The 27,742-nt window shown below is 39.5% G+C and overlaps 2 protein-coding genes across 12 annotated transcripts in view; both read left to right on the top strand.

Moving 5' to 3' along the window:
* The first annotated feature begins 664 nt into the window (after positions 1-664).
* LOC134737666 (zinc finger protein 717-like) overlaps positions 665-27,742 on the top strand; it is a 41,520-nt gene continuing 14,442 nt past the window's right edge. For 2 of the 11 annotated variants that reach the window (XM_063647261.1, XM_063647265.1), the window contains exons 1-2: positions 717-828; positions 4,425-4,582. Coding sequence is in view for 2 of the 11 variants with exons in the window: in XM_063647271.1 (XP_063503341.1) it covers positions 777-828; positions 19,425-19,517; positions 21,373-21,641 (414 nt within the window). In the remaining 9 variants the exon portion in view is untranslated. Of the gene's footprint in view, positions 829-4,424; positions 4,583-18,627; positions 18,861-19,424; positions 19,518-21,372; positions 21,713-23,747; positions 24,794-27,742 lie in introns of those variants that run through there. The other 9 variants (XM_063647268.1, XM_063647266.1, XM_063647260.1 and 6 more) reach the window with 8 other exon arrangements.
* Positions 21,702-23,289, top strand: LOC134737750 (zinc finger protein 33B-like). Its single transcript, XM_063648454.1, has 2 exons — positions 21,702-22,235; positions 22,289-23,289. Exons 1-2 carry the CDS (start codon positions 21,702-21,704, stop codon positions 23,141-23,143), a joined length of 1,389 nt encoding a protein of 462 aa, XP_063504524.1. The 3' UTR covers positions 23,144-23,289.

Raw genomic sequence — 27,742 nt, 5'->3', positions numbered from 1 at the left:
GCCTGTGCCTAAAGAAGAAAACTTGTCTCTTCAGGCAGAATACCCTACATACCCTAAAATAAACAATCGTCCTGTTCTCCATATTGGTCTCTCCAGTCTCTGGAGTCCTCTATTTCATGTTGGTCTCCCTAGTCTCTCTAGTCCTCTAGTCCAGCACTTTTGAAGGCCAAGGTGGGCAGATCACTTGAGGCCACGAATTCAAGACCAGCCTAGCCAACATGTGGAAACCCTATCTCTATTAAAAATACAAACATTATCTGGGTGTGGTGGCGCATTTCTGTAGTCCCAGCTTCTCTGGAGGCTGAGGCAGGAGAATCACTTGAACCTGGGAGGTGGAGGCTGCAGTGAGCTGAGATCCTGCCACTGCACTCCAGCCTGGGAGACAGAGGGAGAATCTGTTTAAAAAGAAAAAAAAAAAGTTTTTTCTGTGACAGCAACATTTAGAACTAAAAAAAAAAGTAAGATTACTTGCTAATATAATTGACTAGTTGGTCCGCATTCGAATTTTCCCAATATTCCTGCAATGTGCCTGGTTGTCAAACCAGGATTTAATAACCAGATTCCACGTCTGTCAGGCGGATAGACACCAATCCTGATCCATCCTCGGCTCCCGCTTGGAACAGAATTTCCCGCTTCAATACCGCAATGTCTGTGGGAAATGCAGTCTTGGCTTCCAATGACGTCACCAGCACAGGACGGCGGGAAGGGCTCTTTGCGCATGCGCCATCCCGCCCACGCCCGCCATCTTCCGCTAGAGAATTCCGGCTCCTGCCGCAATGGAGAGGGTGCTCTGGAAGCTCTGGGGTTGGAGTCTCTTCGTCCCTGCAGGTCGGTGGTAGGATGAAACAGGAGACAGCGGGCTTGGAGGCACCATAGGGAGGCGGGGCTGACGTGCCACAGTTGGTGGGAGCAGAGGCGCGGGCACATCTCAGGGGGGCGGGGCCTGATGCGCAGGTGCGGGTCGCGGACCCAGGCTGGGGCTGAAAGGGCGGCGCTGCTGGGAGGGCGGGCGTGGGATCCCGGTACTGAAGCCAGTTCCAGAGACGCCGGAGCGGGTGGGTGAAGCCGGTGGCGGGCGGACGGGGTCTGCAGGCCACCCGAGCCTGGGAGGTCTGCGGGGAGGCTGCGCTCCCGCACTGCATGAACCTTGTGCGGCGTTCCATGCACGCCCTTGTAAGGTCAGCATAGGGAAGTTCTAGGGAGATGCCCCTCATTCCCAGACGAGGAGTATGAAGCGCGTGCACACCGACCGTCCTACTACTTGGCGAGTGTATTAGTAGGGTTTCCCGGTGTCTTTTCAGCAAGTGAAGATTCTGCTTGTGTCCCCTTCCTACGCATCCCATCCCGGCTTTAGTTTATAGGAGTTTATACAAGATCTGGTTTCTAGGGAAGTTGGGGGTCCCAGATGATGGTCCTGTTTTCTTTGTAATAAAGTAGGTGTTACAAAGTTTGGAGGAGGGCGCCTTTTAGGAATCCCACCTAAAAGAACACCTCTTTGGACTAACCCTCTCACTGGTACTTCAAAGCAGAGGAAGTGTCACAGGTGAAGATTCCAGTTTGTATGACCTAAGCAGTTATTTTCCCACTCCCCGGAATGGCCCAGATTTGGTTGATAAGACCTTATCCAATACCTCTCAAACACTGGGTGGTAGCGGAAGGTTTGGACCAACATTCAGAAGGAAGAGGGGAGTTTGGCTGCGAATGACAGGCAGGGGCCAAAGAGATGTTACTTATTGGAGAGGACTTAATAGTGTGGCCTTCGGTGGAAAAATATCCTGTTATACCTGAGAGGATCTGTCTCGAGTACTCTGTAAAGACACTTTCATTCCTTCAATCTTTTCTCATTGTTTCCAGTGGCTGAACTTTCTTAAAAGTAGCCTAGGCCAAGGCAGGAGGATCATCTGAGGTCAGGAGTTCGACACCAGCCTGGCCAACATATAGTGAAACCTTGTCTCTACTAAAAAATACAAAAATTAGCTGGGCATGGTGGTGCACACCTGTATAGTCCCAGCTACTTGGGAAACGGAAGCAAGAGAATGACTTGTACTGGGGAGGCGGAGGTTGTAGTGAGCCGAGATTGTGCCACCCTAGTCTAGCCTGGGCAACAGAGAGAGACTCTGTTTCTCAAAAAAAAAAAAAAAAAAAAAAAGGCCTGTCATGAAATTCAGCTTCCAGTGATATGCCGAAGCTCCCTCTATCCTGGTAGCTCTTTCTGGTAGTTCAGTAAGGGTTAGCCAAACTATTTCTACCTTATGAGAAACATGAAAAAAATCTGGCTTTGAGGAGCTGTAACTTGCCAGGGTCACATGATATACAGATGTTATGCATCCTGACTTTTTGGCTAGTGTTACTCATTTTGCCCCAATTAAGTCAAAAGTTTTTTTTTTTTTTTTTTTTTAGATTTTTGCTGACACTGAAGTCAACTAAGAACAAACATTGCTTTAAAGTACTTCCTCAGCCCCTCCCTGCCTGTTCACCCCTCCCACTGGAAAAAATAATAATAAAGTACATTCCCTTGCCGGGTGTAGTATCTCACAGCTATAATCATAGCACTTTGGGAGGCCAGACAGGAGGATCGCTTGTGCCCAGGAGTTTGAGACTGGCCTTGGCCACATAGGGAGACCCTATGTGTTCACCAAAAAAAAAAAAAAAAAATTTAGCTGGTTGTGGTGGCATCCACTTGTGGCCCCAACTACTTGGGGGGCTGAGGTGGGAAGATCACTTGAGCCCAGGAGGGCGAAGTTACAGTGAGCTGTGGTTGTGCCACTGCACTCCAGCCTGGGTGACAGAATGAGACTCTGTCTCAAAACCAACCAACCAACCAATCAACCAAGCAGAAACATTTCCGTAACCATCTCTTTTCCTTTTTATCCCCAACTCTTTCTTTGAATTATGTGACCTCACGGACAAATAACACAAGTGTTTCCTGCTCAGTGTCAGTAATCTGTTCTTGGAAATTATAAATTCTGTAGGAAAACAATAGTATATTTTACATACTTAAAAAGGGAAGATTAGACAGTGTCTCACTTCTATTCCAACCAGTATCTTAAAATGTAAGTAAAATACAGTACAATGCTCACTTTGTAAGAGATCCTTTTTGTGTATTTTTTTAAAAGTCAACAGACATTTTTATGATGTAAAGAACCTTAAAACACAATTTACTAATATGCAAAGAGTTGCTTTTTATGATTTAGCACCAGCAGTCTCACTGATTTCCATCAAGTTGGCATTTATTGTGATTTGCAAAACTTCTACATGAGGTTGTGATGTTCTAGTGATTGTATTTGACAAGTAATTTCACATTATCTCCTTCACACGATTTTCTTAAAAACATTGAGTTCTGGTGGCTTAGGTGTATCAGTTACTGTTTTCTGTGTAAAGAACCAACGAAACTCAATGGCTTAAAAAGAAGTGACCACTTTATTTGATAGAAGTTCTGTTGATTCACATTTTGGCGTGTGTTCTCCTGGGCATTTCCTTTGCTAATATTGTCTGGATCACAAATGAGGCTTTAGTCATCTGGTGCCTCCACTCATATGTCTGGTGGTTCATGCTGACACTTGTCCAAGAAGGCAAGCACCAGTGGGCAAGTACTTTTCCAACATATATTTTCATCATATTTTCTATGTCCCATTGGCCAAAGCAAGTCAAATGCCAGAGCCCCATTCATTATGAGAACACACTCTATGAGGTCTTAGATACAGGGAGACTTGTCACTAGGAAACATTACTAAAACAGTATATCCCAAGAAATATACAATATGTACATCTTTCCCCCTATATAATTGTGGGCAAAAAATGTTGGGTTGCAAGATGCATTCTTTCAATGATGCTTAGGTATATAAAAAATGCATCCTTTCAATGATGCGTAGGTATATAAAAGATGCATCCTTTCAGTGATGAGTAGGTATATAAAATGCATCCTTTCAGTGATGCTTAGGTATATAAAACATACATCCTTTCAATGATGCGTAGATATATAAAAGATGCATCCTTTCAATGATGCCTAGGTATATAAAAGATGCATCCTTTCAATGATGCATAGATATATAAAACATGAATCCTTTCAATGATGCGAAGGTATAAAAGCAAGATGTATTCTAGTGGAAACACCTATATGGAATCGTGTAGAATCTCCATATTAGTAGTGAAATAGATAATGCAGCTGAATTATATTTCTACAATATTAATTTCATTGAAGACTAAATGTATATTTCTTTAGTTTAAATTATTACATTGTTTCTTTGGATAAATTAATTGTCTCTTAATCAGTAGGTAATACATGTTTTCATTAATCCCAAAATAAATTGTATGTATCTCTACTAATTAACGTTCTTGTGGGTACATCTTCAGTGGGATATTTGTTGTCCTTTACTGAGGCATGAATGACTATTCTGTCACAGGGAGGTTTTGTTGTTGTTTTAGTCTTTTCCAGCTATTGTGTAGAGCGTTTTGGGCAAGAGAATCTAGGACCAAGACACATCGGTTCTCTGCTTAACCCACTCCATTCGACTGTTCTCCCAGCTATGCTTCCAGAGTGCTCTGTGCATTTCCACAATCAACAAACGATGAATAAATCTCTGGTGAGTCATTTGTTTATATATTCCTCACTTTGTTTTACATTGTATTTTTTGCCTTTATGGAGTCCACCCACGGATTAAAATGAAAAAATAGAAATAAGTAAAATTCAGGTTAAAGGAAATGCACATAAATAAAATAATGCTGGCATGTAGACATATGCAGGTTATAAGCCATGGAACTTGAGTACAAATGTGTCTCTGGTCTTTCTGATGCTGCAACAAAAAGGCAGTTACATTTGTTGCATGATTGGAATGGAACCTGTAAGGAGTGCATGCTGCATTCTTGTGGGACAGGAAGACTTGCTGTCACCAAAGTCTGGAACACTGACTGCATTGGTCACAGAGATGATGTAGTGAAAAGTTTTTTTACTACCAACCTGGAAATAAACACTTTTAGCATTTTGCAGTAGAAACAGTCACTTAGTGCTAAAGCATAACTCCCGTAATGAGGTTTTTCTGGAGTTGCTAAAACAGTGCGGTCCCAGACGGCTTTTGGAAGGCCCTACTTGATTCATGGCTAAAACTTAGAACATCTGGAGGATTGAGTTGACCACAGGTCCTTAACTAACCCCCCATACGTTTCTGTCAATTCATCTGTACATGAAGAATTTGTAGCAGATTGTTCACAATTGTATTTTCTGACAAATATTTCCACTGCTCACTTGCATTTTCATTCAGTGTAGTCTTAATTGGTTTATTCTAATGCTCACCATTAACCTAAATTATATGCAACCCCAATGGCTGTTCTGTAGTCTGCCTTACTTGAATCTTGTGCCGTACAGTAATCCCCCTTATCCACAGTTTTGCTTTCTGTGGTTTCAGTTCCCCGTAGTCAACTGCAGACAGAAAAGACAATAAGATATTTTGAATATCTTAAATATTTTGATATTTTGAATATGTTGAATACAGTAGAATAAGATATTTTGAGAGACCACATTCCTATAACTTTTAGTATAGTATGTTGTAATAATTGTTCCATTTTATTGTTGTTAATATCATGCTGTGCCTGATTTATAAATTAAACTGTCAAGGGTATGTATATATAAGAAAAAACATAGTGTATATAAGGTTTGGTACTATAAACAGTTTCAGGGATCTGCTAGGGGACCTGGAATGTATCCCCCATGGATAAGGGGGGATTCCTGCATTTCAAATTATTGTTCATTATCTTCTCCTGGAAATTCTTCTGTGTTAGTTTCTATCATGATCTCACTGATGCTGCTTGTCTTTTTTTTCTGAATTCTTCTCCTTCTCCTTTACATAGCTTATCCAATTGTTTCATCCAATTCCCCATCCATCCCACTGTGCAGTTCTTTTTTTGTTGTTGGTTGTTCGTTTTTTACCAGTTCTGCTCTCTGTGGTGTAGCAGTTGTGTTTCTCTCCAGCATGGACTTCTCCAGACTTTAGACCAGGGATCCCCAACCCCCAGGCCATGGACCGGTCCTGTCTGTGGCCTGTGAGGAACTGGGCTGCACGGCAGGAGATGAGTGGCAGGCAAGCAAGCATTACTGCCTGCACTCTGCCTCCTCTCAGATGAATGACAGCATTAAATTCTCATAGGAGCAGGAACCCTATTGTGAACTATGCATGTGAGGGATCTAAGTTGCCTGCTCCTTATGAGAATCTAATGCCTGATTAATAGCTTCATCCCAAAACCATCCCCCTCACACCCTGGTATATGGAAAAATTGTCTTTCACAAAACCTGGTGCCAAAAAGGTTGGGGATCACTGCTCTAGACCACAGGTTCAACTCTCCATTGAATGATTCTTTGTAGCTATCCGGAAGGCACCTCAAGCTTAACAAATCCAAAATAAAATTACATCCTTCTCTCTTCCTTTACACACGGTATTAGATTAGAGACTAATTAGCTTCTACCTCTCAATAAGAGGAATAGTGAGAATCTGTAGCAGTCTTTAATAAAACAGTTTTCCCTCGGGCTACAAATTATTTACATTCCTTCCACATGCAAAATATACCTACCTGTAGAGATAAGTATTCACCCATGGAACCGTCACCACAAACAGTGCGATAAACAACCTTTGCCTCCACGAGTTTCTCCCCCTGCTCCCTGCCCGTTTTGGGATACAACCATTTGACATATGATATATTCTCTGTATAAGTCTGTTCTCCCATTGCTATAAAAAACTACCTGGGACTGGGTAATTTATAAAGAAAAGAGGTTTAATTGACTCACAGTTCCACAGGCTGTACAGGAAGCATGGCTGGGGAGGCCTCAGGAAACTTACAGTTATGGTGTAAGATGAAGGGGAAGCAGGCACGTCCTATGTGTCTGGAGCAGGAGGAAGTGGGTGGTGAAGGGGAAGGTGGTGTACATTTTTAACAACCAGACCTCATGAAAATTTACTAACACGAGAACAGCAAGGGGCAAGTCTGCCCCCTGATCCAGTCACCTCCCACCAGGCCCCTCCTCCAGCCAGCCTTGAGGCTTACAATTTGACATGAGATTTGGGCAAGTAAACAAATCGAAACAATACCATCCTCTTAACACATTTTTAAGTATGCAATTCCGTATTAACTATATGCTTTGATCTGTAGATTCGATATTTTGAACTTACTCATTGCATAACTAAAACTTATACCCTGTGACCAATACTTCCCCAGTTACCCTTCCCCATCAGCCCTTGGTAACCATGATTCAGCTCTAGGCTTTTGTAAGTTTAACTGTTTTACATTTTTATATACGTGGAGTTCCACAGGCTGTACAGGAAGCATGGCTTCATTTGTGCTGGAACAACAACATGCTTCAGACTTGGAAATTAATAAAGAACAGAAATTTATTCTTAACAGTTCTGAAGGCTGGGAAGTCCAAGATCAAGGCACCATCATCTGGTGCCTGGTGAGAGACTTCTTCCTGCATCCTTACATGGTGGAAGGCAAAAGAGTGGCAGAGAATGAGTGCACTCCATGTCCATTCGAGAGGGAAGAGCCCTCACCTCATCACTCCCCTGAGGCCTCACCTTCTAATATTATCACCTTGGTGATTAGATTTCAACATAGGAATTTGAGGGGAATACATACATGTAGACTATTGCAGATGGGATTATGTAATACTTTGTTCCTGTTTGGCTTATGTCTTAGCACAATATCTTTCTGGTATGTGCATGTTTTTGCAGATGGCAAGGTTTTCTTCCTTTTTAAGGCTGAGTAATATTTCATTGCATGTATAGACCACATTTTCTTTATGCATTCATTATTATTGAGAGTTCTTATTACAAATGGGGAAGTGGTTTTTAATATTCATTTAATTTTTATTATTAAAAACGTTTTTAGATGGTTAGATTCTTTTTAAAAATAAATATACTTTATTAAGGCAGTTTTAATTTCACAGCAGAATTAAGAAGTACATAGATTTCCCATATACCCTGATCCACATATATATGTAGCCTTCACCCTTTTCAACTCCTCCCCTCACCATAGTAGTACCTTTGTTAAAATGAGGAACCAACATTGAGACATCATAGTTGTCCAAAGGCCATAGTTTACATTAGGGTTTACTCTTGTGGTTTTACATGCTATGGGTTTGAGTAAATGTATAATGACATGTATCCAGCCTTATAGTACCTCACAGAACACTTTGTTCTAAAAGTCATCCCTGCTCTTCCTGTTTATTACATATCATCCCCTTAACCCTGCAAACCATCTCCATCATTTTGCAGAATGTTACATAGTTGCAGTTGTATAGTAAGCAGCCTTTTCAGACTGCCTTCTTTTACTTAGTAATATGCATTTAAGTTTCCTCATCTTTTGAGGACAAGATAGCCCATTTCTTTTTAGTGCTGAATTATGTTCCATTGTGTGTACCATAGTTTATCCATTCACTTACTGAAGGGCATTTTGGTTGCTTCCAAATTCTAGTTATTTTGAATAAAGCTGCTATAAATCCCTGTTTACAGGTTTTTATGCTAGCATTTATTTTCACCTCCTTTGGGTAAATACCAAGGAGTGCAGTTGCTGGATCATATGGTAAGAATATGTTTACTTTTGTAAGAACAACCAAATTGTCCTCCAACTGAGTGACTGTACCATTTTGCATTTCCACAATCTGAATGAGAGTTCTGGTTGCTGTGCATTCTCACTGTCAATTGTTGTCAGTGCTCCCAATTTTGGCCATTCTACTAGGTATGTAGCGGTATCTCATTATTTTAATATGTTATCTTAATGTTACACAAGATAATGCATTATTTTATATATTTATTTCCTATATGTTTCTCATCATTGGTGAGGTATCTGTTAAGGTCTTTGGTCTATTTTATTAGGTGGTTTTCTTACTGTAGAGTTTTAAGAGTTTTTGGAATGTTTTGCATAAAGTCTCTATATCAGATGTGAGTTTTAAGAGTTTTTGGAATGTTTTGCATAACAGTCTCTTTATCAGATGTGAGTTTTAAGAGTTTTTGGAATGTTTTGCATAACAGTCTCTTTATCAGATGTGAGTTTTAAGAGTTTTTGGAATGTTTTGTGTAACAGTTTCTTTATCAGATGTGAGTTTTAAGAGTTTTTGGAGTGTTTTGTGAAAGTCTCTTTATCATATGTGAGTTTTAAGACTCTTTGGAGTGTTTTGCATAACAGTCTCTTTATCAGATGTGAATTTTAAGAGTCTTTGGAGTGTTTTGCATAACAGTCTCTTTATCAGATATTTTGTAGAACAGTCTCTTTATCAGATGTTTTGTGTAATGGTCTCTTTATCAGATGTTTTGTTTAAAAGTCTCTTTCTCAGATGTTTTGTAGAACAGTCTATTTCTCAGATGTTTTGTGTAACAGTCTCTTTATCAGATGTTTTGTGTAATGGCCTCTTTCTCAGATGTTTTGTTTAAAAGTCTCTTTCTCAGATGTTTTGTAGAACAGTCTATTTCTCAGATGTTTTGTGTAACAGTCTCTTTATCAGATGTTTTGTGTAATGGTCTCTTTCTCAGATGTTTTGTGTAATGGTCTCTTTCTCAGATGTTTTGTGTAACAGTCTCTTTCTCAGATGTTTTGTAGAACAGTCTCTTTCTCAGAAGTTTTGTGTAACAGTCTCTTTATCAGATGTTTTGTGTAACGGTCTCTTTATCAGATGTTTTGTGTAACAGTCTCTTTATCAGATGTTTTGTATAACAGTCTCTTTCTCAGATGTTTTGTGTAAGTCTCTTTATCAGATGTTTGGTATTAACAGTCTCTCAGATGTTTTGTGTAACAGTCTCTCAGATGTTTTGTGTAACAGTCTCTTTCTCAGATGTTTTGTAGAACAGTCTCTTTCTCAGATGATTTGTGTAACAGTCTCTATCAGATGTTTTGTATAACAGTCTCTTTCTCAGATGTTTTGAGTAACAGTCTCTTTATCAGACGTTTTGTAGAACAGTCTCTTTCTCAGATGTTTTGTGTAACAGTCTATCCGATGTTTTGTAGAACATTCTCTTTCTCAGATGTGTCTTTTGCAGATATTTCCTCCAAATCTGTGGCTTTTCTTCTCATTTTTGTGACATTGGCTTTTGCAGAACAGAAGTTTTCAATTTTAATGAAGTCTTGTTTATGAATCATTTTAAAATGGATATTGACATTGTTATTATATCTAAAAAGTCATTTCCTCTCCCAGGATTGTCTAGGTTTTTTCCTTTGTTATTTTCTAGTTTTATACTTTTGTATTTTACATTGAAGTCTATGATCCATTTTGAGTTAATTTTTGTGATGGCATAAGAGCTATGTCTAGATTCTGGTTTCTTGTTTTTTTAAATGTGGATTTCTAGCTGTCCCCATGCCATTTGTTGAAAACAGCAACTTTGCTTTATTGTATCAGTTTGGTGTATTTAGGTGGGTGTATTTCTGGGCTCTTTATCCTGTTCCATTGTTATGTTTGCCTACTTTTGGGTAATACCACAGCATTTTGATTAATGAATATGGCTTAAAGTTAGGTAGTGTTAGTTTTCCAACTTTGTGCTTCAGTAATTGACTATTCTTGGTCTTCTGCTTCTCCATGTGAACTTTAGAATCAGGTTTACTTTTATTTTATTTATTAAGGTTTTATAGTATTCCTCATATAGATCCTGTTACATTTGTTAAATTTATACATAGGTATTTCATCTTTTGGGTGCTAAATATAAGTAGTACTGTGTTTTCATAGCAAATTGCACTTGGTTGTTGCTGGTGCATTAGAAAGTGATTGACTTTCTCTTTTAACCTTGTATTCTGTAATCTCGCTTTTCAGTTCCAGGAGGGTTTTTTTTTTTTTTCGGTTTGGTCTTTTTTCTTTTTTCTTTTTTTTTTTTTTAATTTTTTAGATTTTCTGTATAGACAATCCTGTCATCTGTGAACAAAGTTTTATTTATTCCTTCCCAAGCTGTATGCCTTTAATTGTGTTTTCTTGCCTAATTGCTTTAGCTAGTATTTTCAGTACGATATTGAAAGGGGTGATGAGAGAGTACATCCTTTTCTTCCTCCTGATATTGTGGAAAAGCTTTGAGTTTCTCATTATTAAGTATGATGTTCCCTGTAGTTTTCTGCAGATATTCTTTATTAATTTCAGGAAGTTCCCCTCTTAGCTTGATCATGTGATTTTTCCTTTTCAGTCTCTTGGTGTAATGAATTACATTAATTGATTTGCAAATGTTGAACCAGCCTGGCATCTCCAGAATAAATCCCACTTGGCGATGGTGTATGATTCTTTCTATATATTGTTGGATTTGATGTGCTAGTGTTTTTGAGGATTTTTGTATATATTTTCATGGGAGATCATGGTCTGTGATTTTCTATTTTGAAATGTCGTTGGAATAATGCTGGCCTCACATAATGAACTAGGAAGTATTTCAACAGCCTCTATCCTCTGAAATAGATTATGGGAAATGGGTATAATTTCTTCCTGAAATATTTGGTCAATTTACCAGTGAATATATCTGGGTCAGGTACTTTCTGTTTTGAAGGTTATTAAAATAATAGGTTATTCGGATTGTGTGTTTCTTCTTGTGTGAGTTTCAGTAAATTGTGTCTGTCAAGGAAGCAATCCATTTGAACTAGATGATCAGATGTGTGCACAGAATTGTTCATAGTATTTCCTTATTATCTGTTTAATGTCCACAGGATGTGTGGTGGTAACCCCTCTTTCATTTCTGATATTATTAGTTTCTGTCTTTTTTTCTTAGCCTGGCTATAGGGTTTTTAATTTTATTGACCTTTTAAAAGAACCAGCTTTGTCATTAATAATATTCTCTTGATTTTTCTGTTTTCAATTTCATTGATTTCTGCAATAATTTATTTTCTTCTTACTTTGAGTTTAATCTGCTCATTTTTTCCTTTATTTTATATCATTATTATTTTCTAACATATGCATTTGATGCTATAAATTTTCTTCTAAGCCATGCTTTTGCTGTATTCTACAAATTCTGATAAGTTGTGTTTTTATTTTCATTTTTAGTGAAAATACTTATTAGGCCAGGCGTGGCTCACACTTGTAATCTCAGCCAGGGAGGCTGAGATTTGGGAGGCCAAGGCAGGAGGATTACTTGAGGTCAGGAGTTTGAGACCAGCTTGAGCAGCTATAGCAAGACCCTGTCTCTACAAGAAAATTTTAAAAAGTTAGCAGGGAGACATGTCCCTGTATTTTCAGCCACTTGTGAGGCTGAGGTGAGAGGATTGCTTAAGCCCAGGAGTTCAAGCCTGCAGTGAGCTTTGATCATGCCACTGCACTCCAGCCGTGGTGACAGTGAGACCCTGTCTCTAAAAATATATATAAATAATAAAATAAAATATTAATTTCTCTTGAGATTTCTTCTTTGATCCATTCATTATTTAGAAGAGGTTCTTTTATTTTACTGTATTTAGAGATTTTCCACTTCTCTGTCTATTGCTAATTTTAAGTTTGATTTCATTGTGGTCTAAGAGTGCAAATGGCAAGATTTGTTATTTTAAATTGGTTAAAGGGTATTTTATGGTCCACAATGTGATATATCTTGGTGATTATTGAGCCTGAAAAGAATGTATATTTTACTGTGGTTGGATGAAGTCTATAAATAGAATTGTATTTGTAAGAATTAAAGAAAGAGGAGAGAAACATGAAAGGTGTCTTGCCAGTTAAGACAGATTTATTTTAGAGAAAACAAACCTGAGAGACGCCTTCTGGACAAGTGAGGTCAGAGGCACACTCTCTTACAGACTAAGAGTTTTTAAGGATTCAGGGTGGGAGAGTTGATTAAGCCTTGGACTGCTTCTGTGTCTGTGTTGCACTTATCTGGGAGGGAGAGTTGTGTGTCTGTCCCCATACATCTTTCTGCAGCTGCAGGCATGTCCCCTGAGTCTGCTTTTAGCTTTTCTATCTTAGTGCACCTGCAGGGAAAGGAATGTGCTTACTAAGGCCCACATTTTACTGGGCCTATTGTATGAGGGTGAAGTTTGGCAGTTAAACTTTACCCAAGAGACTTTCCCCCCACCTCTGTCTGGGCCCGAGCTGTCTTATCGGTGTTTTACTGTCTGCTCTTTCTGGCTGCTTGTAGTTAGAAGAGAAGTGATTTCCTTGAAATTCATGAGGCTAAGAAGGGAGCTGGAACTTAAAGTGGTAGTGATTGTCTGAGGTGATGGGTGCTCCTGCTCTGTCAGTATCCAGTTGATGTATATTAATATTGAATTCAACTATATTGTTACTAATTTCTGCCTGCTAGATCTGTTTCTGATGGAGGGTGCTGATGTCTCAAATTGTGACAGTGGATCCATCTATTTCTCCTTCTAGTTCTGTTTTTGCCTCATGTCGTTTGACAATCTGTTGTCAGGTGCATGGACATTAAGGATCGTCATCTTTTTGGAGGGTTAACTGCTATGTCATGATGAAGTACCATTCTTTATCCATGATAACTTTCTTTCTTTGAAGTCTACTTTGTGTGAAATGTAGTTACTCTTTTTTATTTTGAGACTGAATTTCACTCTTGTTGCCCATGCTGGAGTGCAATGGTGCAATCTCAGCTCACTGCAACCTCTGCCTCCTGGGTTCAAGCGATTCTCCTGCCTCACCCTCCCAAGTAGTTGGGATTACAGGTGCCTGTCACCATGTCCAGATAATTTTTGTACTTTTTTTTTTTTAATACAGATGGGGTTTCACCATGTTGGCCAGGCAGGTTTCGAACTCCTGACCTCAAGTGATCCACCCACCTCAGCCTCCCAAAGTTCTGGGATTACAGGCATGAGCCACCACACCTGGCCACTCCTGCTTTCTTTTGATTATTGTTAGCATTGTATATTTTTCTCTATTTACTTTTAATTAATGTGTGGTTTTATATTTAAAATTGGCTTCTTGTAGACAACATATAGTTGGGTCTTGTATTTTGATCCACTCTGACAATCTGTTTTAATTGGTGCATTTAGACCATTGACATTCAAAGTGATTATTGATATAGTTGAATTAATATCTGCCATATTTGTTATTGTTATTATTCCCATATTGTTTTGTCTTCCACTCTTTCTGCCTTTTGTGATGTTAACTGAGCATTTTATGATTCCATTTTCTCTTCTTTCTTAGCATGTATTTTCTTTATAGCTGTATATTTTTAAACTCTTTATACTAGTTGCCCTAGGGTTTCAATATGCACTTACAAGTCCAGTTTCAAATAATACTATACCACTTCACAAATAGTGTGACTGTCTTCTAACATAATTTTTCTCTTCCATCTTCCTGTCCCTTGTGTCGCTGTCATCATTCATTTCAACTATATATAAGCACACATAATCATGCATGTGTATGTAATTGTATATATTTGTACACAATAATATGTAGATTGGTTAAGATACCCCCATTTATTGTTTCTTTACTGCTCTTCCTTTATGTAGATCCAGGTATATGACCTGTATCTTTTTCTTCTCTCTAAATCATTTTTAATAGTATGAAGATGATAATTTTAAAAATTGGTTTGATTGATACTTAGTGCATACAATATATTAGGCATGATTCTAAGCCATTGTACATACATATTTAATAGACATGATACATAAGAGTTTAAAATTAGGGACCCAGAGATTCATTAGTAGTGACAGATTGACATGTTTTAAATCCTATTTGGTAACTGTAAAACTATCATACAAATTTACTATTTAGGTTTACAATAAATGAACATACCATTGTTAGAAATTTTATTAGAAAGTTGGACTAACTGGGCTTGAAGATAAATGGGTAGCACAATTGAACAGTAAGCAGAGGATACACACTATTAGCAAATGACAGACAAAAATATTTTAGAAGAAAAAATACTAGGACTAAAAAATGCGACTGACTTTGTAACAGCAAAAATACAGCAGATCACATTTTGGGGCGCTGTGATATACTAACAGAGGCTATCATTTAATGTGTAATGACAGTCCATTGTGCTCCTCATTACACCAAATAACTTTTTGAACTAATAAACTAATTAAGTAACATTTCAGGATATTGTATCAATGTACCAAAAGTACCACTTGCATTTCTGTACCCTAACAATATATCTGACAAAAATCCAGAAATAAATCCATTTAACAAATGTCAAAGTATTTAGGAATAAATATAACCAAGAAAGTGAAGGATCTGTACATCAAAAACTGTAAAATATTAATGAAAGCAATTATAGGAGACACAAATAAAACAAAAATATGTTGTGTTCTTGAAAAAGGTTTCTTTAAACATCCATACTGCCCAAAGTGATATACAGTTTCAAATCAGTCTCTATCAAAATTTCAACAGCATATTTCACAAAAATAGAAAAAAATTCTCGTTTAGAATCATGAAAGAGTAAAGCAATTTTGAGTAAAAAGGCAAAGCTGGAGGCGTTATACTTCCTGATTTTAAACTACCTACCAAAGCTGTAGTCATCAAAACAGAATGATACTAGCATAAAAACAGACACATAGACCAATGGAACAGAATAGAGAGGTCAGAAATATATCAGTCAACCCGGCCTGAGTGAACTAATTTTCAACAAATACATACAAATACACACAAGAAAACAAACCCTTCAGTAAATCTGGTTATCTACCTGCAAAAAATTGGACCCATATTTTACACCATACACAAAAGTAAATTGAAAATGAATTATGGCAAGATATTAAAACAACCTAAATGTCCATAGAAATATCAGTGAATATAGAAAATGTTATATAGTTGCACACTGTAGGTCATGTCTTCAATCCCAACACTTTGGGAGGCTGAGGCAGAAAGACTGCCTTAGGCCAGGAGTTCAAGACCAGCCTGGGTAACACAGTGAGACCTCATGTCTACAAAACAACAACCAAAATATTAGCTGGGATAGTGGTACACTTCTGTAGTCCTAGCTTCCCAGGAGGCTGAAGAGGGAGGATTTACTTGAGCCCATGAGGTTACAGTGGTCTATGATTTTGCCACTATACTCCATCCTGAGTGACAGAGTGAGATCCAGCAGCAGGATGGTCTGGGTGGCCCTTTTCTCTGGGGTGAGTTTGGTGCTGGGAGTGTCTCTACTTAAACGAAAGGATTACCATGTGTGTACTTGAGAGCAGCATGAGACCTATAAGGCAGACATCACTAAGTTTTGGAAAACACAGTAGGAACAGCTAGGTTCCAAACTTTTCCGTGTGTGAGCTCATTTTTCTAGATAACTTTGGCCTGGTTGATTGTGTGGTCTCAGTGTTTGTCATCAAAACAGGTATCTCCCAATAGTCCAACCATGGCAATCACTTGAATTTGTATCTTCCAAATCTTGCAGTAAAATTAGAGGTCAGGTTTCCAAATAATGATTTTGGAGGACAAAAACTTGTAGACCATAGCCAAAGTGGGCTGTAGTCCCATCAATAGGGCTTATTCTTTTCATGAGCTCTTCTTCCTTTTGAACTGTGAACTTCACAAGTGTTGCTCTTTTTTTTTCCTTCTATTTTAGGTGGGACATGATGGCTAGAGTGGGTTGGAGTTGGGTGTTTCCCTTCACCTAGGTCTTTGAAGCTGTCAATAGCACACCAGGCTAGGCTCTGGTTAAGTAGTTTCTCTGAAGGCAGGCCTGGCTCTGGTGAAGTAGTCTCTACCCAGGGCAGGCCTTGGCTCTGATGAAGTAGTCTCTCCTGAGGGCAGGCCTGGGCTCTGGTGAAGTAGTCTCTCCTGAGGGCAGGCCTGGGCTCTGGTGAAGTAATCTCTCCCGAGGGCAGGCCTGAGCTCTGGTGAAGTAGTCTCTCCCCAGGGCAGGCCTGGGCTCTGGTAAAGTAGTCTCTCCCCAGGGCAGGCCTGGTAAGAAACAATGCAGTGCTCTTTCGTATTTCAGAATGATTTGCCTTTTCCGCTCCTGCCTGCACGTGGAAGCAGGAGGGCAGGTGGAAGCAGGAGGGGAGTTACCTCCAATATTTACTGTAGGAGCCTGTTTAAGCTCCTAGAGGTAAATTTCACAATACTGTGGAGTTACCCCTATGACTGGGTCCTCCCAGAGTTTTTAACTTTTGGAGTTGTTCACACTGAACCTCTCACAATTTGTCAGTTACAATTCAGAATTTCCTACTCCTGCACTGGTTCCCATGGTGGTTTTTGCTAGTGAATCTCTGTTCTTCTTTTTCCCTGTCTATATCTCGAATCCTGGGGCAGTGGATTGTCCTGTGTTCTCCCTCCCTTACAGATCCAAGAAGAGTTGCTAATTTTTCCGTTTCTTCTGCTTTTCGTTTGTTGTTAAGATGGAATGATGACTTTCAAGCTTCTTACATGCAGAAATGGAAACCTGGAATGTGGTTCTAAAAGTACCTTGTGTATGTCTATGTGCAAAATTGAATTTTTCTTTATAGAACTATGAATATGATTACATTAGTATACTTATTAACACTGAGCTTTATTTGTAGAATAGTCTTAGAAAGTTTCTCTTGGTCAGTGTTTCTGTAGATTCTGCATTTGTTACTTTTTTCTTTCAATCTCTTAAACTGTGATGACTACAAGTACCTTACAAATTCTGATACTTTCCACATATTTATCTTCTGCTTAGATATCTTTTCTGAACTTGAATTGTATACCCAGTTGCTAGTTGGACATCCCCACGTACGGTACCTCAGATGTTTCCAATATGATCTAAGTCTGTGTCACTTCTGGTAATCATATTTTTAATTTTCTAAATTTGCAGTACCAGTACCTCACTAGACATGATTCTGCATCATCTGGAAGTGAAACTCCCCACTTTACCCTCTGCACAGCAAATTAGAACCAAATTCTTTTTCTTTTCCCCTTTTCCTTTTTAAGGGTTACTTCCCTGTTCTGTATTCTTACTGCTCTGTGATAGGATGAATGTGATCATCTATCACTCTATTTTCTTCCCCTCTGAGTCTCCCCAAAGTCCTTACCCATTCTCCCTCTGGGTGACTGTTAAAATGCATATTTGGTTACGTAACATACTTGTTCTTACAGGTATGTATTACACACATTATACTCACAAATGAGTGTAAATTTTACACAGATTTACACATTATTTATACCAGGTGGTTAGGGAAATAGGAGTGTTCATCCTAGGGTGGACACAAGCAGTCATTGGGCATGAGGAAGGAAATGTTCAGATGCTTGTGTACATTATTTTAATTTATAAATAATTTAAAAATAAGGTTTGGAGTTAGGTCAGATATTTACATGCAGACTCACTCCATAATCAGTTCCTTCAGTGTTGTGTTCTCTCTCATCACAGCCCAGTGTCATTCACCTAGACAGGGTGCTGGGTGCAGTTCCGTTAATGTGGTATGTGTTCCTCCTGTTCTTACGGCTAGGCTCCGGTGTTGCCTCATAGTCATGAGAACACACGGTTCACATGGAAGTACTAAGCATCTTTGGTTTTTCAATGAAGTGCAACCTTCTAATACAATATAGAACTATATTTTCTCTTTTCTTACTACAGTCAACATTAAACTTATGTCTCTACTAGTTCATCTATCATATTGTTCCAGGTATGTATTTATAATTTTTTTCATCATACCAGATTACAGCAGAATTTTATTCCTACTTTTATCTTTCACAATAAGGATGATTCTACATCTACAAGGTAAACTCTGTAATCTATTTTATTAACAAAACATTATAGTGGCAGGATACTTCTACTGTGCTTGTTCTTTCTCCATATAGAGTACAGAGAAGCTACAGTTTATGTAAGATACACATAAGAGACATGCAGCTACAGAAGAATGAACTCTGACATTCCTATTCTTGTGACCCTGGGCTGATGACTTGAGGAGAAATGTGCTATTACAGGGGTTGGGGTCCTTTGAGGAGGTAGCCATGCACTTCACCTGGGAGGAGTGACAGGACCTGGATGATGCTCAGAGGACCCTGTACAGGGACATGATGCTGGAGACCTACAGCAGCCTGGTATCATTGAGTGAGTGAAGCTTCCCAGTAACCCCCAGAAGCAACACTTACTTCCACGTTGGTAAATATAGGAAGCATTTATAAGGTTTCTTTTTTTTTATTGAGATGGAGTCTCACTCCATCGCCCAGGCTGGAGTGCAGTGGCATGATCTCAGCTCACTGCAAGCTCCGCCTCCTGGGTTCATGCCGTTCTCCTGCCTCAGCCTCCAGAGTAGCTGGGACTACAGTTGTCCACCACCACACCCAGCTAATTTTTTGTATTTTTAGTAGAGACGGGGTTTGACTGTGTTAGCCAGGATGGTCTCGATCTCCTGATCTCATGATCCACCCACCTCGGCCTCCCAAAGTGCTGGGATTACAGGTGTGAACCACCATGCCCAGCCCCACATTTATAAGGTTTAATGCTATTCCATGTGAAGAATGTGTCAACCCTCTCTAACAAAAGATTCAGATAGGCTCCTTCATTATCCAGCTTCTGAAACCGAGCTGTTATCATTCTGAAAAGGACCTTACTTTGCAGTTTGGCTAAGTCCTACATTATTTCCCATTACCAGGCCATTGCGTTACCAAACCTGAGGTGATCTTCAAGTTGGAGCAAGGAGCAGAGCCATGGTTAGGAGAAGAATGGGTGAATCAGTGTCTCTCAGGTTGGTCACTGCATCCTGGGCAGGGAAGCCAGGAAGAGCAAAGCCCAGCAGATATCTGCATTGTTGACTTGTTTTCACCAGTTTTTCTCCCAGGTCCCATACCTGAAGACAGCTGGTCTTTGTGCATCAAACATGTGAATTATATCATCTCCAAGGAGGGCTTTCATGCATATATCCCTGAATTTTATTTTGCTGAATATTTAAAAATATTTCCTCAATCTAGTCCCTACCTTGCTCTTCTTAGACATTTTTCTTTGCTGTTCATTTTCTCAGTTGTCTTCTTTTCCTGCATTTTCATGGACTGCTTTTTTCCCCCAGACATTTATTCATACATCTATTTATTCTTTCAACACATCTTAATTGAGGAGCTTGTAAGCCGTGGTAACTTTATACTTGCATTTATAAGAGCAATGGTCAAAATAATGTCTTTTTCATAAAGTGTACATTGTGATAAGAGAAAAACAAAATAATATATGTTAAGTAGTTGTAAAAGAACCATGTGGAATATTTAACCAGAGTGAGAAAAAAAGATATAATTTAGGAAAGATGTTAAGACAATGCAGTGTCAGAGGCATTGTTAACTTTGGCATAGCTCCAGTTCAATTTCACTCTTTTCCAATTATGGCACATAGTAGGTGAATATAAATATATATGTAAGAGTGGACATCACAATTGGAGATACCAACTTAAAAATTGGTAAGTCACAGCTGGTGTTTAGAATCATAATTATAGAGGAGGTCACCTAGGGAGTTGAACAAAAAATAAGAGCAATCTAAGAGTGAGGCTTTTTTTATAATGACACCAGAAATCCTTACAGTGAGGAAGACCCAGCATAAGAGCATGGAACAGGATAGGCCTGGACTTTGGAAGAGAACCAGGAGGTTCTGGATTCCAAAGCCTATTGAAGCAAAGGTTTGATGTTGAAGGGCTGAGATTTCTGTTTGGCAGTAGACAGTGAGAAGTGTACAAGAGACCCCATTTTTCTCTGAAACTAGGAGACAGCTGAAACTTGAACACACAAAATAAAAGCCTTCAGAGGCATTGAATTATGAAGCAGGGATGGATGTGCCAGGAATTTGGGGGGAGAATATCAGGGCTGTTCATCTCGGAAGGAACCCATAAATGACTTTTCAAAGATGGTGAACACCACCCGAGTTCCAGAACTGAATCCTTAGGACCAGCAGGGAGGGGATGCCCACAGTGGTGGAGTGGCACTTCTTGTACCTATTACAGTTCTGAGAAGTGAAGCAAGTCAGTTTAAATTAGAAATTTGAAAGAAGCAGTCTTCATCTAGTTTGGAGGAGAGACTTTGTATTTGAAAAATGCCCAGATGCCTATAGACATTCCCAGGGAAGCATGAAAACTAAAGAAACACTGGTATAAAATCTGGTCCTGAAGACACGTGGCCATCATGGGCACTTGCAGGTAGCTGATCCAGGAATACCTTATCATCTTCAAGGCAGAATGAGAAAAATAGCAGCACAAGATACCTCCTGTTGTTACAAGAATGAAATGGAGAAAAACAATAGAGAAAACAGTTGGCAGGTGATAAGCACTTAGGTGAAAATTACAACTAGGTGTAGGTGAATATTTTTTACCAAATATATTTGATGAAACAAAAAACAGTGAAAGACATGATTTCACATTAGAAAATCTATTAATGTAATTTCTTATATTAAGTTAGTAGGAACAGCCATGTGCTTATAAAACCAGTACTGATTATTGATTTTTAAAGAACCTTATGCCACTAGGAGAGAAAGTAACTTCATTGAGTCTTTACATAAGCATTCCATAACAAATGCTTACGTGTGGTTCATGGATTTTTGTTTCACTTTGTTTCGTTTTTTCATTTCAGATGTCCAGACAGTTGACATAATTGAAAGAAGCCAGGAAGTTCATCAGAGACATATATGGCAGGTTGCAATCATCAACAGCAAAACATCAACTGAGGAAACAGTTGAATTAGGAAAAATACTTAATTTGAGCTTAAACTGTATTCTAAATATGATGGTAAATAATGCAAGTGATTCAGGAATGAGGGCTGAGGAGTTAAATGTAAGTCAGAACATATTTATCTCTATTGAGCCTCATGAAATACAGGCAGGAGGAAAACTTGATGATTGAAGTATAACTGGGAAATCTCTCATGTGTCATGAGTATCTTAGTCACCATAACAAGATTCATATGGCACAGCAGCTTTTTGAATATAGTGGACAAGGAAAAGCTTTCAGCACTGAGGCAGAGAAGGTTCATGGTAGAGAGACTGCATGTACTTATAATGAATATGGGAAATCCTGTGATAAGTCAGCACTCTCTTCCCAGAAGATAAATGTTGAATGTAATGTATGTGGGAAAATGTTCAGTAAAAAGTCTAAACTTACCAAACATCAGAAAATACACACAGGAGACAAACCCTATAAATGTATACAATGTGAGAAATCCTTCATTAGGAAATCATACCTTGCAAATCATCAGAGAACACATACACAGGAGAAACCCTTTGCATGTACTAAATGTGAGAAATCCTTCTGTCAGAAGTCAAATCTAATTGTTCATCAGAGAATCCACACAGGGGAAAAGCCCTATGAGTGTCATGAATGTGGGGAAACCTTCTGCCAAATGTTAGCCATTATTTATCATCACCGAATACACACAGGAGAAAAACCCTATAAATGTATGGAATTTGGGAAAACCTTCTACCAGAGGTCAGCCCTCAATGTACATCAGAGAATTCACACAGGAGAGAAACCATGTAAGTGTAATGAATGTAGGGAAACTTTTTTCAGAAGTCAGTCCTCACTGTACATCAGAGAATTCACACAGGTGAGAAACCATATGAATGTAAAGAATGTAGGAAAACTTTCTACCATAAGTCAGCCCTCACGGTACATCAGAGAACTCACACAGATGAGAACCCATATGAATGTAAAGAATGCAGGAAAACTTCTGCTCAGAAGTCAAAACTTTCTGTATATCAGAGAACTCACACAGGGGAAAAACCCTATGAATGTAATGAATGTGGAAAAACATTTTGCCTGAATTCAATTCTCATTATACATCAAAGAACTCACTCAGGTGAGAAACCATATGAATGTAATAAATGTGGAAAAACCTTTAGCCAGAAGTCAAATCTCAGGATGCATCAGGGTACTCACACAGGGGAAAAACCCTATGAGTGTAATGAATGTGGGAAAACCTTCTACCAGAAGGCAGTACTCACTAAACATCAGAGGACTCACACAGGGGAAAAACCCTATGAGTGTAATGAATGTGGGAGAACTTTTAGCCAGAAGTCAAACCTGAGGATGTATCAGAGTACTCACACAGGGGAGAAACCCTACAAATGTAGTGAATGTGGAAAATCCTTCTACCAGAAGACAGTGCTCACTACGCATCAGAGAACTCACACAGGAGAAAAACCCTATGTTTGTAACGAATGTGGAAAAACCTTTCATCAGAGGGCAAACTACAGCAGGCATCAGAAAACTCACATGGGACAGAAGCCTTGTAAATGTAATGGATGTAGGGAAACCTTCTTCCTGTACCTGAAAGAATTCACACAGGGAAGAAATCCCATGAATGTAATGAATGTGGGAAAACATTCTACCAGAAGTAATCCCTCATGATACATGAAAGAATACACACAGGGGAGAAACCATATCAGTGTAAAGAATGTGGGAAAAGCTTTTGCCAGAAGTCAACCCTCAGTAGACGTGAGAGAACTCACACAGGTGAGAAACCATATGAATGCAAAGAGTGTAGGCAAGCTTTCTACCAGAAGTCAGCGCTCACTGTACATTACAGAACTCACTCAGGTGAAGAGGCCTGTTAACATACTGAAGGTGTGAAAAGCCTTATTAGCAAATGAAATCCTACAGCCTATCAGTGGATGCATACAGGAAATAAACCCTGTGCATGTAACCAGTGTGAGAAATCCTTCAGTTACAAGTCAAGCCTTACTGTCCATCAGAGAAATCACACAAGGAAAGCCCTATGACTGTATGAGTGTTGGAAACAGCTTTTAGTAGAAGTCAGACTTCAGGAGGCATCAAGAAATTCATACAAGGGAGAAAGCTTAAGAGTATAATGAATGTGGGCTGGGTGCAGTGGCTCACGCCTGTAATCCCAGCTCTTTGGGAGGCCAAGGCGGTTGGATCATGAGGTCAGGAGATCGAGACCATCCTGGCTAAGATGGTGAAACCGTGTCTCTAATAAAAATACAAAAAAATTAGCTGGGCATGGTGGTGGGTGCCTTTAGCCCCTGCTACTCAGGAGGCTGAGGCAGGAGAATGGCATGAACCTGGGAGGCGGAGATTGCAGTGAGCCAAGATCATGCCACTGCGCTCCAGTGACAAAGTGAGTCTCCAATCTCAAAAAAAAAAAAGAGTGTAATGAGTGTGCAAAATCCTTTTGTCTGAGGTAACACCTCAGCAGGTATTAGGGAATTCACACAAGAGAGAAATCCTGTGTGTCAGAGACTGGCTGTGTGTTCTACAAAATTCACCCTTTTATCTGTTGGACACACAGATTGCATTTCTCAGCCCCCTGTTATTGTGGGTGCATTATATAACAGCTCTGTAGTAGAATATGTATGCAAGTAGCCAGGCACAGTAGCTCACGACTGTAATCCCAGCACTTTGGGAGGCTGAGGTGGGCAGATCACGAGGTCAGGAGTTTGAGACCAGCCTGACCAACATCGTGAAACCCTGTTTCTACTAAAAGATATAAAAATAAATAGCCAGTCATGGTGGTGTGCACCTGTAATCCCAGCTACTCTGGAGGCTGACGCGGAAGAATGGTGTGAACCCAGGAGGCAGAGGTTGCAGTGAGCTGAAATCGTCCCATTGCACTCCAGCCTGGGTGACAGAGCAACACTCCATCTCAAAAAAAAAAAAAAAAAAAAAAAAAAGTATGTGAGTGATGATCCTTACGGGCCTGGCTCTCACACAGAGTGACATAAAGCCTTCCACATTTTCTCAGATCCTGTGGTACCGAAGTACTGATGACCCCTATGATGGCCTTGGGAGACATAGGTGGGAAAAGGTGACTGCTTTAAGACTGAAGGAATTACATACACCTACTATGTCCCAACAAAAATTAAAAATAAAAACATTGAACTGATTGTCTATCCTTGGCTTACTCCTTTAGGACGTGTTAATCCATGGCAAGTGGCGCACACAAGTGTGGCAGCGTTTTTTCCGAGTACAGTAGTTTAATGGGGAAGAACAGTATTGAAGAACATGTCAAAAACAGAAACAGACACCTGCTGAGGCAAGGTAACATATACAGGATCTTGACGAATAGGATTTTGCAGTGGTGGAGTGACACAGCTCAATTCCAAATGCAGCATGGTGAAATGGGAATGTTTAACAAGGGAGGGGGTTTAGGGTCACTCAGGGTTACGGCTTAGAATCCAAAGATAGGTTTATGATTGTTATGGTGAGAATTAGGGTTACTATCAGTGTGAGGGTTAGGATTAGGGTATGATGTTGGGGTTGGGGACAGCATTAGCATAAGGGTTTAGGGGTTGTGATTAGGATTAGAATTAGGGTTAGGGGTTATGGATTAGGATATGTCAGCTTTGGGATTTGGGTTGTGGTTACATTTTAAGGTTAGGGGGTTAGGATTTGAGGGGTAGGGTTAATGTTTGGGGTTAGCATTAGTGGTTATGGTGAGGGGTTGCAGTCAGATTAAGGTCAGGGTTTAGGGTTTGGGCTAGGGTTATGGGCTACCATTAGTGGGTTTGTGTTATGGTAAGGGTTAGGGGTTAGGGTTAAGGTTTAGAATTAGGATGAGGGTTAGTGGGTTAGGGATGTGGGTTCAGGTTCAGGTTATGGATAGGGGTTAGGGTTAAGGTTTAGGGTTGGGGGTTGGAGTTAGGGTTAGGGTTATGGTTTAGGGGTTAGAGTTAGGGTTAATGCTAGGGTTAGGGTTGGGGTTAGGTGTTAGGTTCAGGGCTGGTTCTGGGGTCAGGGTCATGGTTAGGGGTAAGGGTTAGGTATAGAGTTGGGTTAGGGTTAAGGGTAGGGTTAGGGTTAAGGGTTAAGTTTAGGGGTTAGGGTAGGGTTAGGGGTTGGGTTTGGCATTGGGGTTGGGGTTAGGGTTAGGGTAGGGTTAGGGTTTGGGGGTTAGAGGTTAGAGGGTTAGGATTAGGGGTTAGTGGTTTGGGTTAGGGGTTGGCGGTAGGGTTAGGGGTTGGTGTTAGAGTTTGGGGCTGGGGTTAGGGTTGGGGGTTATGGGGATAGGGTTGTGGTTAGGGGTTAGGGCTAGGGTTAGGGGTTGGGGTGAGGTTTAGGGTTGGGGTCAGGGTAGGGTTAGGGTTAAGGGTTAGGGTTAGTGGTTAACTTTAGGGGTTAGGTGTTAGGGCTAGGGCTATTGGTAAGGGTTAGGTTTAGAGTTAGGTCTTAGGATTAGGGGTTAGGGGTAAAGGTTAGGGTTGTTGCTGTGGTTAAGGTTAGGGTTACAGGTGTGGGATTACAGTCGTGAGCCATGATGCCTAGCCTCCCCATCTTGAAAAATTGGCATATATGGTCCAAATAAATTACCACATTACTTCAAATAAATAAAACTTATTATATAAGTCCTAATTAATTAGTGAAGGGGTGATTATCCTCATTGCTTCAACAGTTAGCAGTAGAATTTGGTCTGTTCTTAAACCTACAAATAATAAATGGTGTTTCATAGTGGGTTGCTGTATTGTGAGTGAAGTGCTCCCATCCATTAAGGCCCCCATACCCAGTGCCTGATATTACTGTGGTTAATTTTTTTTATTTCGGTAGGTTTTTGGGGAATACAATGGTTCTTTTTTTATTTCAACAGGTTTTTGGGGAACAGGTGCTGTTTGGTTACATGAATAAGTTCTTTAGTGGCGATTTCTGAGATTTTTGGTGCACCCATCACCCAAGCAGTGTACACTATACCCAACATGTAGTGTTTTATCCCTCACTGCACCCACCCCACCACTCCTAGCCTTTCCCCTAAGTCCCCGAAGACTATTGTATCATTCTTATGCCTTTGCATCCTCATACCTTAGCTCCCACTTATGAGTGAGAACATACAATGTTTGGTTTTCCATTCCTAAGTTACTTCACTTAGAATAATGGTGTCCAGTTTCATCCAGGTTGTTGTGAATGCATTCTTTCATTCCATCTTATGGCTGAGTAGTATTCCATGTTAAATATATATACCACATATTCTTTATCCATTTATTGATTGATGGGCATTTAGGCTCGTTTCAAATACTTGCAGTTGCATATTGTGCTGCTATAAACATGCATGCGCAAGTATCTTTTTCATATAATGACTTCTTTTCCTCTGGGTAGATACCCAGGAGTGGGATTCCTGGATCAAATGATAGATCTGCTTTTAGTTCTTTCCAAAATCTCTTCACTGTTTTCCATAGCTGTTGTACTAGTTTACATTCCCTCCAAAAAGTGTAAAAGTGTTCCCTTTTTACTACATCCATGCCAACAGCTATTATTTGTTGATTTTTTGATTATGACCATTCTTGTAGGAGTGAGGTGCTATTGTATTGTATTGTGGTTTTGATTTGCATTTCCCTGATAATTAGTTATGTTGAGCATTTTTACATGTGTTTGTTTGCTAGTTGTATATCTTATTTTGAGAATTGTCTATTCATGTCCTTAGCCTACTTTTTGATGGGTTTTTTTTTTCTTGCTGGTTTGTTTGAGTTCCTTGCAGATTCTACATATTAGTCCTTTAATCAGAAGTATAGATTGTGAAGATTTTCTCCCACTCTGTAGGTTATCTGTTTACTTTGCTGATTATTTCTTTTACTGTGAAGAAGGTTTTTAGTTTAATTAAGTCCCATCTATTTATCTTTGTTTTAGTTGAATTTGCTTTTTGGGTTATTGGTCGTGAAGTCTTTGCCTAAGCCAATGTCTAGAAGGGTTTTTCCAATGTCATCTTCTAGAATTTTTGTGGTTTCAAGTATTAAAGTCCTTGATCCATCTTGAGTTGATTTTTTTATAGGGTGAGAAATGAGGATCCACTTTCATTCTTCTATGTGTGGTTTTGCCATTTATCCCAGCACCATTTGTTGAATAGGATTTTCTTTCCCTGCTTTATGTTTTCATTTGCTTTGTTGAAGATTAGATGACTGTTAAGTATTTGGCTTTATTTCTGGGTTCTCTATTATCTTCCATTGATCTATGTGCCCATTTTTATAACAGTACCATGCTGTTTTGGTGACTATGGCCTTATAG

This window comes from Pongo pygmaeus, chromosome 11, assembly GCF_028885625.2.
Source record: "Pongo pygmaeus isolate AG05252 chromosome 11, NHGRI_mPonPyg2-v2.0_pri, whole genome shotgun sequence".
In the NCBI taxonomy this organism is placed as follows: domain Eukaryota; kingdom Metazoa; phylum Chordata; class Mammalia; order Primates; family Hominidae; genus Pongo; species Pongo pygmaeus.
This window is presented reverse-complemented; position numbering and strand designations above follow the sequence as displayed.

What these genes read in the sequence shown, in the direction of transcription:
- LOC134737750 (XM_063648454.1), top strand. Translation starts at nt 21,702, where the DNA reads ATGGCACAGCAGCTTTTTGAATATAGTGGACAAGGAAAAGCTTTCAGC. An exon ending in ACCAGAGGTCAGCCCTCAAT is followed by an intron (nt 22,236 to 22,288) that starts GTACATCAGAGA and finishes TAATGAATGTAG; the next exon opens with GGAAACTTTTTTCAGAAGTC.